This window comes from Stegodyphus dumicola, chromosome 2 (assembly GCF_044657685.1).
Source record: "Stegodyphus dumicola isolate Sdum_Otavi_A_Nest chromosome 2, ASM4465768v1".
Classification (NCBI taxonomy): domain Eukaryota; kingdom Metazoa; phylum Arthropoda; class Arachnida; order Araneae; family Eresidae; genus Stegodyphus; species Stegodyphus dumicola.
In genome coordinates this window covers 209815976-209830847 of record NC_140769.1, presented here as the reverse complement: position 1 = coordinate 209830847, position 14872 = coordinate 209815976, and the positions used below count along the sequence as shown (strand labels likewise).

The following is a 14872-nucleotide window of genomic DNA, read 5'->3' as shown; positions in this document are numbered from 1 at the left end:
GTTTACTCAGTGTTAAATAGGCTTATCTCCGTATTCATATTTTTCCACCACAGCCCCATCTCATTTTCATGTTACATAATACAGAAAAAACACAACAATTTCACAGGTAATTTCACTCAAATTATTTATACATGTACCATTTCGTAACAAAATTACTTTATGTAGCCTGAACAGAAAATTTTTATTATATACATTTCAAGGATAAGGTAATAATTCGACAATAATTGAGAAGACGAAAGCGAATCTGATTCAATATTTACTATAAAAAATTTCATTTATATTGTCGTACTTTTGATTGGGCTGGATTTTGATCAATTGCAGGGCACACACACAAAAAAAAAAAAAAAAAAAAAAAAAAAAAAAAAAAAAAAAAAAACCGACTCATCTTCACATTACATGCACAGAAAATGTCAAGAAGTAAGGCTTTTGGTTAAGAAGAAGTTACTTTGCATGAAAATATGTTGAATTTTTCAAAAGCAAGGATTTTAAAGATATTACACTGCTGGCCATTAAATTGCAACATCAGGAAGGAATGATATGAAGAATGTCAAAATCACATGAAAGGAAGAAGTTGGGATATGCAAATGTTTAGTATTTCAGCTTATTTAGAAGACGCACGAGGGAGTATCGACATCTGAAACACTGCATTAAAGAAAAGTTGTCTAGTAGATTTCTCATTCGGAAAGAGCTTTGCAAGGTCCACGTTTGAACAGAATATCGTGTTACGTTTCAAATAATAATAAGAAATGCTTACCAGCAAGTGTCGGAATTCGATAGAGGCAGAATCGTTGCCTATCAAGAGTGTGAATTATCGTTCGGTGATATCACCGGTCGCACTGGTCGAGATTCAACCAGTGTCATGGTAATATGGAATCAATCGGTTGCTGAGAGTCATACTGCAGGATCTCGACATCCTCCCATGACTAACGCCCGAGAGGAAAGACATATGGAGAGGTCATCCCTGCAAAACCACATCACGGAACATTAATCAACATCATCACGAACCATTAGTCAGGAAATGGGCATGTTTGTAGCACGCCCAGTATCCGCTCGTACGGTGGGTATGTTCCTGTGATGCGTGAGTTGTTATATAAAACAATTCAAAATTAACGAAATGGACTGTACTAATTAATATTTTATTCTAGAACTTTCATCAATTTATTTTATTATTTATCCTGATAGTGTTCTGTGAGGCTCCGGCATCTTATATTTTAGAAATTAAGCCCTGCTTCTTAAATGATTTCTAGTTAGAAAGTGCTCCTTGCAAATAGCAACACCTACCGCAACTGATAGAAAAGTTTGCACTAGTACTAGAATAATTGAAACTTTGTTCTGAAGATTGTACTTCAGAATAAAATGAAAAATACAAAAGGACCGTCCTTCCATGTTCACTTTTCATTTTCCCTAGCAATAATTGAAATAAAACTCTGAAATGCTCCTCATAAATAAGAACTCTTCCTTATGAACATGGCCGTGATCATAATTTAGTCGATATTCGTAATTTCCATTCAAAAGGTTCAACAAAATAAATATGTGTAATAACAGTATGGAGCGGTTAAAATCTAGAGATGATTTCTTTAAATATTTTTTCTGGTCTAAAATCTGTTTTTCTTCTTAATTTAATTCCGTATGGCAATTCAGAATCTCATTTTTCTTAACCTCTCTCGACGATCAACATTAGCTACCCCGATAGAACAAAAAAGAAAAAAAAAATTGTTTCTGGCGAAAATACCGCCCCGGGCTGGACCTTTCTCTAGCTACACCTCTGAGCCGTCGACAAATGCGATCACATTAAGTGGCGCCCACTGTACGGACTTTCCATTTCTTTCATACGAGAAACTGGAATCAAATCGAGTTATTTTCAGGTTAAAAAGTACATTTTTATAGCAATAGATGGCGCCACTAAAGCATTCAACATTAACATTACGAAACCGAAACAGTTTGTACGGCAGACGACAATGCTTGAAGTGAAAGAGATTCATAACATGGATATCTGTCCACTGTTAGGGTAGTACGTCTCGTAAGCCGTGGTTACCGCCTTTGCTTAAAATGGGAGTTCCGAGTGTTTGAAATAATATTTTTCCATCATGTCCTTTTTGGATCCAGATCGTTTCCATAGAGCTGCTCGTGATGGTTGTTTGGATTTGTTACAAGAAGCAAATCGTAAGGAATTAAATTCTAAGGATGATGATGGAATGACACCAGCCATGTGGGCTGCGTATTATGGACATTTAGATGCGCTCCGACTTATTGTTGGAAGAGGGTGAGTTTTTCGAATATCATTGTTTTAACTGAAAATTCATTTTTAGTTTTTATGAATATCGCAAAGTTTCTTGAAATATTTTGATTCATTTTAGTACACTGCAGTGGTGTAGCTAAAACTTTTGTCTTCCGGAAGGGGATCTCTTATACATGGGGCGGTCTCTAAATTTACCGCCCCTTTTGATGTACAAACAAAAAATATCAAAACGGCCTGTAGGAAAATAAAACTCTTTTATGTTTAATTCTGAAAAAAGCTTTATTTCCAACATTTTAAAATTATACTATTACTTTGCTTCCGTCTTTCCGTCTTTCTTCTTTACCGACATTAGCTACAATTATTTCTTGCTTTTTCAAGCACCTCAGAGAATACTGGGGTAGGGTTACTACACATACCAAATCTCAGAGAACCACAAGATTTTACGAATAAACGAGGTATAATAAAGTATGTAGCTGTTGAAATCTGATGTTGATTTCTTTGAATACTTCATCTAGAATAAAAACTATTTATTTCTCAATTTAATTACGTATTGCAATTTAGAATTTAATTATTCTTCAGCTTTCTCGATGATCTACCTTACTAATCTCTGTACAATAATGTTTCATGCAAATATCACCCCTAAAACGGCGGACCGACCGCTTCCCCCCTCCTTTAGCTGGGCACTGGTATACTACTCATACTAAAATATCTACATATACTAAAATTTATTTTGTTCATTTGCAGAAAACTATGTATTTGTGTTGTTTAAGTATTACTCTCATTTAATATTAAAGAATTTGCTAATTTTAAATTAAATAAAGTTTTCTTTCTACCCGCTTTTTCTCGAAAAACCATTTTGGATAGATTCCCTTTAAATGTCTGCCACTCTCAATGCGTTGTTTCACTTTTCGGCAAAATATAACATAGTTATCATTCAAACTGAATCTCTCTGTTATGGATTAACAAACTAAGCTATTAAAAAGCTATAGACGCAATTTTTAAGAATGTCATTAGCTCAAAGGAGCAGTAGCCCAAAAGCACTATTGGTCTCAAAACGGCATTTTGTGGCGTTTCACTTTAAACGACGAATCACTTTTTAAATTGTTGCCACCCAATATTATCGCTCCGTATTGTATTTAAAGATATTAAATAATGAAAAATCTGCATGAATGTATGTATGTTTCTCGTATTCTGTTAAAACAATGGTACCTACAGGCATCAAATTTTGAATAACGTAGTCTTCCACCCAAACATGAGCACCATTCCACCCAAACATGGAAACCCGAATTTTGAATTTCGAATTTGTTTTATTACCTATTTCATATTTTGTGAAACTTTAACGAATCTTTTATTAAGAGACTGAACTATTTCAAAGCAAGCAATGGCAACACTGTACGATAAAAAAAAAACATTTTTATCTCCAGCGCGCGAGATTGTCTATCGGAAATTCTAAATATAGGCTGTTTTTAAATATTTTGTGATATTGCTATTGAATTGAATTTTATGTGGTTTAAGTGCGAAGAACATGATATTTAATAAATAAAGGTAACACACAAAACGTAAAAAAAAAAAAAAAAAAAAAAAAAAAAAAAAAAAAAAAAAAAAAGCCCCTTCGGGTGCATTATAAAATCTGAAAGCTTTCAGACTTTTTATTATTATTGTTATTATTAGTTTTGTATCTGACTGATTTAAATGAAAGAGCATTTAATTCGTGATACATCTAATTCGAAACTTGCGATATTTCTGTAGAATGACGTTATATACTTTTTCACTTTTCAAATACACGGTATATATAAAACGTTCTTATACTCATTTAAATGTCTATTCATCACTTATCCTCTAATATATGTTTCGCTCTTTCTTTTGGGCCTATGATCTATACTGACAAACCATAATAAACTTCAAAAGAGCCTTTTTGTGCAACGCTACAAAATCTGAACCTTTTCATATTTTTTTTCCTTTCTTTTTGTATTTAAAATCAATGTGAGAAAAAAAAAAACAACATTCATAATAAAATATCACTACAACGGTATGCATATTTATTCTCAAAATTATAGTATGCATTAGCTGTATGATTACTAATAGGCCACTAAAATGTGAGTGTGTCTAATTTTCTTTGCTTCTCTTTTTAACGTAAAATTCACTATGATGTGAAAAGAAGTTACAAAATGGTAGTATGTATGTGTTTCTCTCTTTCGCATGCATGACATGAAATTTACTAAAGCGTGAAAAGAGATTTATTCTTTGTTTATGTATATCATGAAATTCGCTTACTAAGTTGGTTTAAAATTTAATATAGTAATAACACACAGTACACTCCATTTAATGTGATCACATTTCTTGACGGCGATGTTGATAATATTAACTAACGATGAGAAAAAATATCCTTCAAATCAGCAATAGAATTTTACTAATTTAAGGCAATTATATGTAAAAACATAGAAAAATTTATTTTCACAGCAATTCAACTATGAAAAAAGTTGTGGATTGTCTGCTAAAGTAGATTTACGAAATCTAATAAATCTGGAAATGATTTGACCAATGAGTACCCCTAATCTTAACACTCGAAACGCGTTTCTTATTCAGCATTTATAGGAAATTCACCGTTTCATCTTTCCGTTCTTCAGAAAGTTTTTTACATGATGTGCTTCGATTTCTTTCAGAAAACCCTTATTAACGAAAAGCTAAGGTATAAGGTAAGTAAGTATGCAGCTGTTGAAATCTAGTGGTGATTTCTTTGAATACTTTAGAGTAAAAATTCTTTAATTCTTAATTTAATTCTGCATCGCAATTTAGAATTTAATTATTTTTCACCGTCTTCGATGATCCATGTTTCTAACCTCTATCAAATAATGTTTCATGCTAATGCCATCCTTCAAAATGCGCCCTCCCCCTCTTGTATAAAATTATAAATTAAGTACAGCGGGCGTTTACACATTTTGAGAAAGATTTTGTTATGTTTTAACTAATTAATGTTTAAAACGTAAAGCCCATTTTTTAAATGTTCTTAATTTTAATTTCCCTAATGTAAGAGAATCCTATGACAATCATAAACTGCTTACTTAACTCGAGAAGAATTTGTGACACAAGAAATAACGTCTGTCAGAAGAAGAGAGATCTGTATCTGATCGTTATTGGTTATTGAAATCAACAAAATTATTACAAATCTGTTTTAAAATAAACAAAAAGGTTGCTTTCTTTTTGGCTGATTTTAAATGGTTGACTGAAACGGAAACGGAGCAGTTAATACTGTTTGTGATATTTTTCAGTCATTTGCAGTTTTTAAAATTTATTTTGACCTTATTTCGATTTGAAAATTCATTGTATAACATTTTGATAATGATATCCGAATAATATCCGAATTTGATAACATTAACCGAGATCAACAAGCGGCGTAAACTGTATCCGTATATTTTTAATCCCTTATGGTTTAAGACTTCTGCGTTTTCAACTATGCAAGCTAACAATCTGATCATTATTACCTCAGATAATAATCGGGCCCCAGTGTAACTGCTCAGTCTATTCTTCTGCTTTTAATATCAGTAAAATCAAATTTAGAGTGAGCAATTATTCGAAGTTCTATATATTTCCCTGTTCACTCAGTAATCTAGCTATTACATTATTGCATTTTTTATATAGAAAAGGTGAGTGAGAAGTATATTTTAAACTACTTAAATTGTTTGAAAAAATTCTGATCGCCATTTTAAGATACCTTTTTTAAAATAAAAATTTGGAACTTAATTAATTTAAAATAATATTAACCGAATTGTTAATTTCTTGGAACACAATGATGCGGTAAGACTTAATAAAGGAATCTGTCTTACTGTATAATTTATTGTGTACAGTAAGTCTGAAGGATATAGTAAGACAGATAAAGTAAACAATGCATAGATGCCATCGAATATATTATAGCACTAAGTCATTTTTTATAGCACAGTTGTGGCATGAAATAAATTTCAAATTCTATTACGAAACCTATAATAGTACAATAGGCGCTGCTTAATTGTGGTCACGTTTGTCTACGACTGTTTTAATAATATTAAAACATGGGAAAAAATTCCTTCAAAATACTAATAGAATACCTCCAATAAATCTAATAGAATGTAAATGCAACAAGAAATAATTTCACGGAATTTTAGAGAAATACAAAAATTTGTTTACGAAATGTTCATAATAACTTAAACGGAACAGTTCATTAATGAACTATTCGTAACATTTCTGGAAATTATTTGACTGATACTATATCCCTAATCTTATTATTCTGAGGGCAATCCTCATTCACTTGGAAGAGAATATCCAAGTGTAAAATTTTACATAAGCCTATTTGATGTAGACGTTTTCAGGGGATATTTTTTTTTTTTGAAAAGAATCTGCATATTTTTCTTTTTTTCTCTTGAACAAGAGGGGACCTGTGCCTGATCACCGTCAAAATCGATACAATTATTCAAAATCCAAGCCAAACAAAGGTTGCTTTTTTGACAAATTTTAAATACCTGACTAAAATCGAAAACAAGCTTTTTGGTGGCATGATCCTTTACTTAGTGACATTTTCCTCACACTTAGCAATTTTTATCAAGGAGGCACAATTTATTTTGAACATATTTGGCGACTTTTTCTCTTATTTGGCGATTCTGCTTCAATAAAAAAAAATTATCCTAATAATACTTTAAAATAATATTAACCGAATTGTTGATCACAAACGGGCCGGGCCCCAGCAAATCGATAGCAGTATACATTAACCGCGATCACACTAAGCGGCACCTGCTGTGTATAATTTTATGTCTATGCCATAAATTTATGGAGATTAATTAACAGCTATAAAAACTGTTTAGTTTAAAACTATTTCAAGAACTAGACTGTAATTTGAGTATGAAGATAAAATTGCTAGTTTTTAAAATTTCTTTGCAAAACTAATTGGGAACAATTTGCTTAACAATGTCGTAAAACCAGAGACTGGATGAAAAAGACAATAATATAATCCTAATATGTATATCGTTTGAAATAATAGAGGCTGAGACACTGTACGAGTAATGAATACAGTAAAAGTAATTGCGGTAATGAATTTGCTATGTATAGAAAGCATGAAAGATCTTTTCGCCTATGATAAAGGACATTTTCGTGAAGAACTTTCTAAGGGAAACTGGCTCTATGTCTATTCTTCTACAGAGTGGAGAATTCAGGAAGAACTACTGGTGGTTTTTGGATTTAACCATTCCGCCAAAAGCTACCAAATGTTAGGAGAAGTTTTAGACAGCTAAAAAATAAATTAAGTACAGAGGGCGTTTACACATTTTGAGAAAGATTTCGTTGTTCGTGCATTTTTTTCTCTTCGTTTTCGTTAATAAACAGGACTTTTTATCCCAAAGGGGCAATCTGCACACAAAGGCTATTAATTTCCTCTTGGCATTTTGCGTCGTCTAATATAAAACGTCGTTTCTCTTTTCAAATTGTTTCCACCAAATATTAGAGCCCTGCAATATATATATAAAGAAATTAAATAATGAAGAATCTGCATGAATGTATGTATGTTTTTAGCATTGTAAAAAAAAGTTACCTACAGACATTAAATTTTGAATAACGTAGTCCTCCACTCGAATATGGGCAGCTGGAAGCCCAAATTTGGAAGTTATTTATTATCTATTTCGTATTTTGCGAAACTTTAACGAATTATTGATTAACAAACTCAATGATTTCAAACAAGCAGTGGCAATATTGTTTAAAAAAAAAATCCCCAGCGCACAATACTGTATCGGAAATTCTAAAGGTATGCTCTTTTTAAATATTTTGGGATATTGCTGTTGAATTGAATTTTATGGTTTAAATGCGAAGAACATAATATTTAATAAATTAAGGTAACATACAAAACGTTTAAAGACGCCTCTTTGGGCATAATATAAAATCTGAAAGCTTTATAAATTTTTAAAAAATCAAATTTTTAATCATTTAACTAAGCCCATTCTTCAATGAGGGTCACAATGTACTCCATTTATCTTCTGCTAAATAGTTTCGGTACAGGCTTCTACAAATTGTTCCGCGTTGAGCCGCATGTCTCGGTAAAAGCTGGTGAACATTATGTTGTTTTGCTTTTCTAAGTTGTAAATCTTGGTTTGCTATTATTGTACTTATTGTTACTACAAATGTAACTAAAAATTTTGCAACTCGTTTTTGGCGTCGGTGGATTTTCTTTTGTTACCAATGACTTAATTTTGAAACATTAGAAACAGTACGTACCTTTTTCAGGTATTTGTCTGGAGTCTCCTTTCCATTTAGAAAGTAATGATTTACAAGATTTCAATTTCCGATTCATAATTTTGCTTTATATACTGTCTACATTGCTGCGAATGAACCAGTCAAGTAAAACTGAGTTCAGCTTTTAATATGCGACGACGATATTCGCATGCGGTTCATATCTACTACGTTTTGTTTAGTTTACTTCATTATAGCAAAGCATACGTGGGCTATGTGCCTAAGGGAAGGGATGCCTTCGTGAAAGACTATCTAAGAGACCTGTTCATATTTACGTTACACAAGGGGGAAACCACGAAAACCCTCATTCAGTCAACTTGTTCGCATGAAAACGATCTCATGTCAAACTACTAGTGTTCAGAGACTTCACCGCTCGGCCGCTGGTGGATCGGTTCGTAGTACGAGACTAATAATTCCATCCTTTGGTCGCTTCCATTACGCAGGACATTCTTTTGCTAGTGCCTTTCAAAATCTCATTAACTTTAATTTTCGCGTTTTTCTGTTTCCAGCATAACGAGGTACAACTTTATTTTATAACCAATTTTACAGTGAAACACTATATGTGATAATCTTGTAGGTTGCTATTGTAAAAGGAAGCTAAAGTCCTGCAGACCTACTAGACAGATAGAGAGTTATCGCTATTTCACACAACCCACAGGATGCAGAAGAAGATTTAAAATAACCTTTATATTTTAGTGTTAAATTGAACATAAATGCACAACTCAGTGCTACAGACGAAGCCACCAGTTATAGCAATTTAAATTAAAGAATAACAGACAATTAAATTTAAATGCTGGTAACATAGTCTAAGACTACACTTTAAATAGAATGAGTTGGCTCAGAATATTTTACGGCGCCATATTTAAAACATTGGCTAGCGAGAATAAAACCAGAATATCACTTTTAAGCAGACGGCGGAAGTATTAGCAGCAGACGCGATTGCCGGAATCTCTGAAAAAAAGATTCAAAACTTTCAGCTTAAATGCATGTTAAAATAATTTGCATTCTGGTGAGGCAAACGGAAATAAGAAATTATTGTAAAGAACGAAATCATAATAACTGGTTAATTAACATATGATATTCTACTTGTTAGATATATATAAACGGAAATAATAAAACGATATACTTAAAAGTAAATAACGGTTGCTTGCGCTCGCTCTTCTATAAGGAAAATGGAAAATGACGCTTATGATTAAAGCTGTCGTGTACAATAAGCCCTTGCTTAAATCCGACTTGGCGGAGCATGAATTTGGGTATACGTGTTTTCTTGTCTCCACTGAATTTGTACAACCTCGAGAATTTCAATTATACGCGGTACGCTGCAGAGCTATACGCGGTCGCTGCAGAGCGTCGGTCGATAGTCCTCTTTAACGACTGGTTTGAAAATTCATTCATTAAAGAAGTCAAACATTACCTACAACAGCAAAACCTGAACTTAACAGTTCTCCTTTTCCTCAATCATGGTCCAGGACACGGCATTGTGCATCCCAAATGTAGAAGTTTTATTCCTCCCTCCGAACTCCCCTTCCTTGATCCAACCAGTGGTTCAAGAAACCATAAAAAGATTTAAAACCTATTAAGTCAGGCATGTTTACATCTCTGCAAATAAAGCACTACACGAAGGGAAACACGACACATTAATGGCGTTTTGGAAGCAATTCAATATAAGACACTGCATAGAGATGATTAAACTCGCATGGGAACAAGTGAATTCATCAACAATGAATGCTTGCTGACATCGGCGTTATCCAGAAATCGATAGCAGTTTTAAAGAATTTCCATCGACTGAAAATGAAGCCAAGGAAATCCACAGACTACAGAAGCATTATATCGCGAAGGATATTCATGTGGATAAAGGGAACTTGAAAGAATTAGTCGAGAATGAAGACAGTGAAATGACAAATGAAGAATTGGATGATCTTATAACAGCCGACGATTAAAGCGGCGATAGTGAAGAAGAGCCTTTAACGTAGAAGATGTTGAACGAATTGTTAGAAAAGCACAGAAACTGTCTGATTTTTTAGTTTAAGCAAATGGAGCTTGACCCAAATGAAGAAATAAGAGGACATTTTATGAGAGGGTATTGAAAAACTCTATAGTCATTTCCGTGAAATGAATAGCGTGAGTCGTTGTCCTAGTAAAAACAACTACCTATTTAAAAAAAAATAATAATAATTGTATCATATACCTACTTTTTACACAGTAATAGAAATCCTGTCGATTAACATTTGTTTAATTCTTCCCTTTCAGTTACAACTCGTTGTGACGGGACGGCTCTCATCCTGGCATCAAAGGCCTCTCGGAATTGAGTACCGCCCCGCACTTCTTACAATCTACCATGTTGCGACTCCACAGAGCAGGGGCAGGCAAGGCAGTACCAGTACGGTCCCTGCCGAGCCTTACTCTGTCCCGAGAGCCCTCAGGCCTTCTGTGAAGTCTGTTAGTATACCCCCGCGGTTGAGACTGCCTAGGTACAGATCCTAACAAGTACTTCCCAGGCATTCGCCTGGGTCAACCCCCGGGGGACCCTTTCAGTTACAATAATAGTTAAGTTTATATAGATGATACACACTTTCTTAATCTGAATTATACCTAACCCGTTTTTTTTTTCTATGGAAAGTTAAGTTTGCCGAACGCAGTTTCGTAGTACCTACAATGCATTAATGATGTAACTCCCGCTTTGGGTAAGGGTTTACTGTAAAGCTTCCTGCGTGCTATTCACTCGACGAGATTCATGGTATTCTTTTACGCAAGATATGTTCTACTTTTATATTTAGATTTCGAATTAGAAAAACCTCAATTTACGTCCACAAATTCATTCGCCTCGATCAGGCAATCTTAATAAACCCAGCCAGTTACAATTTACGAATCCCATTCTTTTTTTTCTAATTCGTACATCCTAATGAAGTGCATTTAGATCACATTTCTCGCGAAAGGCGCCTCGTGTCTGTTTATCTGGTATCCTCACGCACATCCATCTGCCATCATTCCGTCCGCCGATGATCACGCTTCTTTCGATTGCTGGTGGATTTTTATTGGCTTTGTCTGTCTCGTATTTATCTACCATTCTTTTCTCTCTGCAGTCTGTTTTCAAAGTCACGGGCCGTCGCATTCTGAACTTTCCCGCTCTTGAGGTGAGCGAATGAAACCAACAAAAAGTGTTTGGCTCCGAGGACACAAAAATAGTCGGATTGCTCCACTTGTGTCGAATTTTCGGCACACATGCTTTATTTCCGAAAGAAACGTTCCATTCTTTTCTTTTTTAAAAAAAAAAAAAAATTATTCCACTTATTTCTCAATTGTTCGATTTCCATTAATTTTCTTTTATTTAATGGATTTAATTTGTGATTTATTTATGTTGACCCTAGCAGGGGCAAATCGAACTCATCTAACCGCTCGGGAAATTTAAAAAAAGGTATCGGCACCTTTTCAGCACAGAAAGCTGCTATTAGGCTCGAAATTCACTTTTTATCAGTAAATTTTTTGTGTCCGAATCACTTTTAAGATTGTAAGATTTTAAGAATGTATTATTTAAAATATCTGATGTAGCGCCGCTTAACTTCCTTGTACGGCCTATTAAATTATGCACACGTTTTGCCGCAACTTCGTTTAAACTTATTTCTTTGAATTATGCTAACTTAATTAACTGATTTCTCTAGGCAATCAAAAATTGCAAATTTTGAAAAATATCCCAGTCGGGAAAAACGAATATATATATATATATATATATATATATATATATATGTAATGAAACTGTAGTTTGAAGGTGGCAGAGTGGAAAGTATGATGACGCAATTTAGCACAACATATCTTAAAAAATCACTATCTTTATTTTTTCCATGCATATCAAATAATCCTTTTTCAGACAAGATACTTCCTAATAATATTTGAATAGAATAACTCCCATTTTGAAGTACGACGTCATCTTAAGTAAGTAAGCAGCAGCATGGTTTGCCAGCAGGAAAGCTATGCGGTAAAAAGGGGAAGGTTATAGTACTTTCATAGGAAGAAGGCTGGGAGTGGGAAAGTTTCAGTTCAGAGTTTTGGTTTAGAATTAATTTGATTGGACAAGAGGTATCTGCATTAAAACGTTACGTAAGATAGAAAACTCTGGAACCTGTGAGAAGAGATGAATTTAGGGGTAGATCATCAAATTTAGAATGTTAATTTTGAGATCATCAATTATATTTTGAAACAGCTATCATATTTTATTATATCTTACATATATATATATAAGTATATAAAAATGGAAGGCTTATAGCCTAAAATAAAAGAAAAGGAATGATAATTAAAATATAAATTAAAAACAAAATGCTTAAGATTGGGATGTTTTTACATTAACTAATAAATTTTACTGTTTAAGGTTGTAGAGTTCCTCACTTTGGAATTCTAAGTTAATGTTGGAAGTGAAGAATCTAAGAACTGATAAGCGAATAATCGCTTGCGTTCGGTGACAAGAAACAACAAGATAGAAGGGTAACTAACCCTTTATTATTCCAATTAAAATTTAACAAAACTCCGCCTGGGAGTGTACAAGCGAAGCCCGCACTTGGACTTGAACTTAAAAGACTAAGAATTAAACTAAAACTAAGATTAACTAAAGAAGTATAGCCGAAGCTATCAAGGTTCAAAACGAGTTGGCTCCTTAACTTATTTGACTACGAAGCTTAGCAAGGGCCTGAGTACGGCCGAGCGTAATAACAGCTTTGAAAGAGAGAGTGGCCGAAAAGGCAGACGCGCGTAAATCAGAAACGCTGATTCTCTCTGACTCGGTAAGTAACTTCGTGGTTTAAATAGCGCTCCTCCTCATTCAATATTCAGCAAGATTCCAAAACTACGTTCTGGCCGAAAGTGGTAAGTTGAAGTTAAGAATTTGACAGGAAAGGAACTTTAGCTTAAAATTTAACTGTTAATAAAATTAACATAATTCTTACAAGGTTTTCTCCTTCCTTCCAAAATGCCTTCGTGGTGTAACGGCAGCACACTCAATGCGCATTCCGGAGGTCCAGGCTCAAACCCCGGCAAGGGCATTATACATTTTTCACATATCTTATGTCTCTACAGCTGAAAATAACCTTATGTCTGTACAGCTGCAAAATAACCTTATGTCTCTACAGCTGCAACATAACCTTATGTCTCTACAGCTGAAAAAGCAAGAAGAAAACTTAAACATTAAAAATCTGTAAATTAGTAAAAATGAATACTGCAAATAGAAAATTTAAAGGAATTAAAAAAATTATAGAAAATTAAAAAATAGATTCAGTTGATATGAGTTTCAGTTTAACAATATTTTATGCTTTAATGGTATATTTTAAAATTAATCTTTAATAGAAGCTAGTAAATGAAGTTTGTAAATTTCACGCATCATATTAATTCCGTGAAAATCTTTAAATGATGTGATACTTTTTGAGAAATTTTCTGCCATTTCTAATCTTTTCAAAATAAAGTTTATTCTGTAGTATGTTAGTTCTGTATTGTATAGCGTTAATTTTTAACACAGATGGATAAAAAACAAATTTTACTTCCTTGTACGAAGTAAAGGCACCACTGTAATCGCGCAAAATTTCGGTTATAATATTTCAACGGGAATATCCATTTTGGCTGTTTCCGAATCCATTTTAACTTTTTTTTTTCCTTCCGTGACGTTTCTACATACGGACAGAATAAAGGATTCTTTATTGCAAAAACGGATTAAATATAATTGAAATGAATTCAAGATGGTTTTTTTTTTCCGTGACATGGGTACGTACATATGTTACATCTACCTCTGTTCTCGTTAAGACGCTGCCTCGCTATTTTCTTCCTATCGCAACAATATCAAAAAAGTAGATGTTCTGTGAATGACGAAAATTTTCATGTTTGGGCACTACCAAATTTAAGAGTTGGAGAAAAAACGAAATCTAACTTTAAATGCGGCCTTTCGGATCTTATGTTTATATATGGGAGAGTTTTATACTCGTTATGAAAAAATAATGTTATGAGAAGTTTGATACCAGTACAGCAAAAGTTGACTGTGATATTTAATTTCAAAATTAAATTGCAAATCATGCCATTTGCAACTTGCCTTGAGGAATCGATTAGTTAAGTTAAAATTATTCGAGGAATAAATGAAATGAAGCAAAATATGTGCATAATTTAATAAGCCTTACAAGGAAGTCATGTTGTGTCTACATCAGTCTTTTATATTGCCGAAACATGATTCAAAATATCACCATTGTTTTTTACTCGAACAAAGAACTCTTATGAAGTATGGCATATTTTCCAGATGAAAAAGGTGATGGAAAATTAACTGAGAAACCATTAGAATATATCAAATATAACTATGAATGACTGAATTTCTAAATTATGCTCTGGCATTTCGGGCCCATTCTCCCCCTTTTTTCCTAA

At 33.4% G+C, this 14872-nt stretch overlaps 1 protein-coding gene across 1 annotated transcript in view; it reads left to right on the top strand.

Moving 5' to 3' along the window:
• Positions 1–1996: 1996 nt before the first annotated feature.
• LOC118197542 (pre-mRNA splicing regulator USH1G-like) overlaps positions 1997–14872 on the top strand; it is a 205154-nt gene continuing 192278 nt past the window's right edge. The window contains exon 1 of the mRNA XM_085811684.1: positions 1997–2263. Within this exon, the coding sequence (XP_085667810.1) occupies positions 2088–2263 (176 nt within the window). The 5' untranslated portion in view covers positions 1997–2087. The remainder of the gene's footprint in view (positions 2264–14872) is intronic.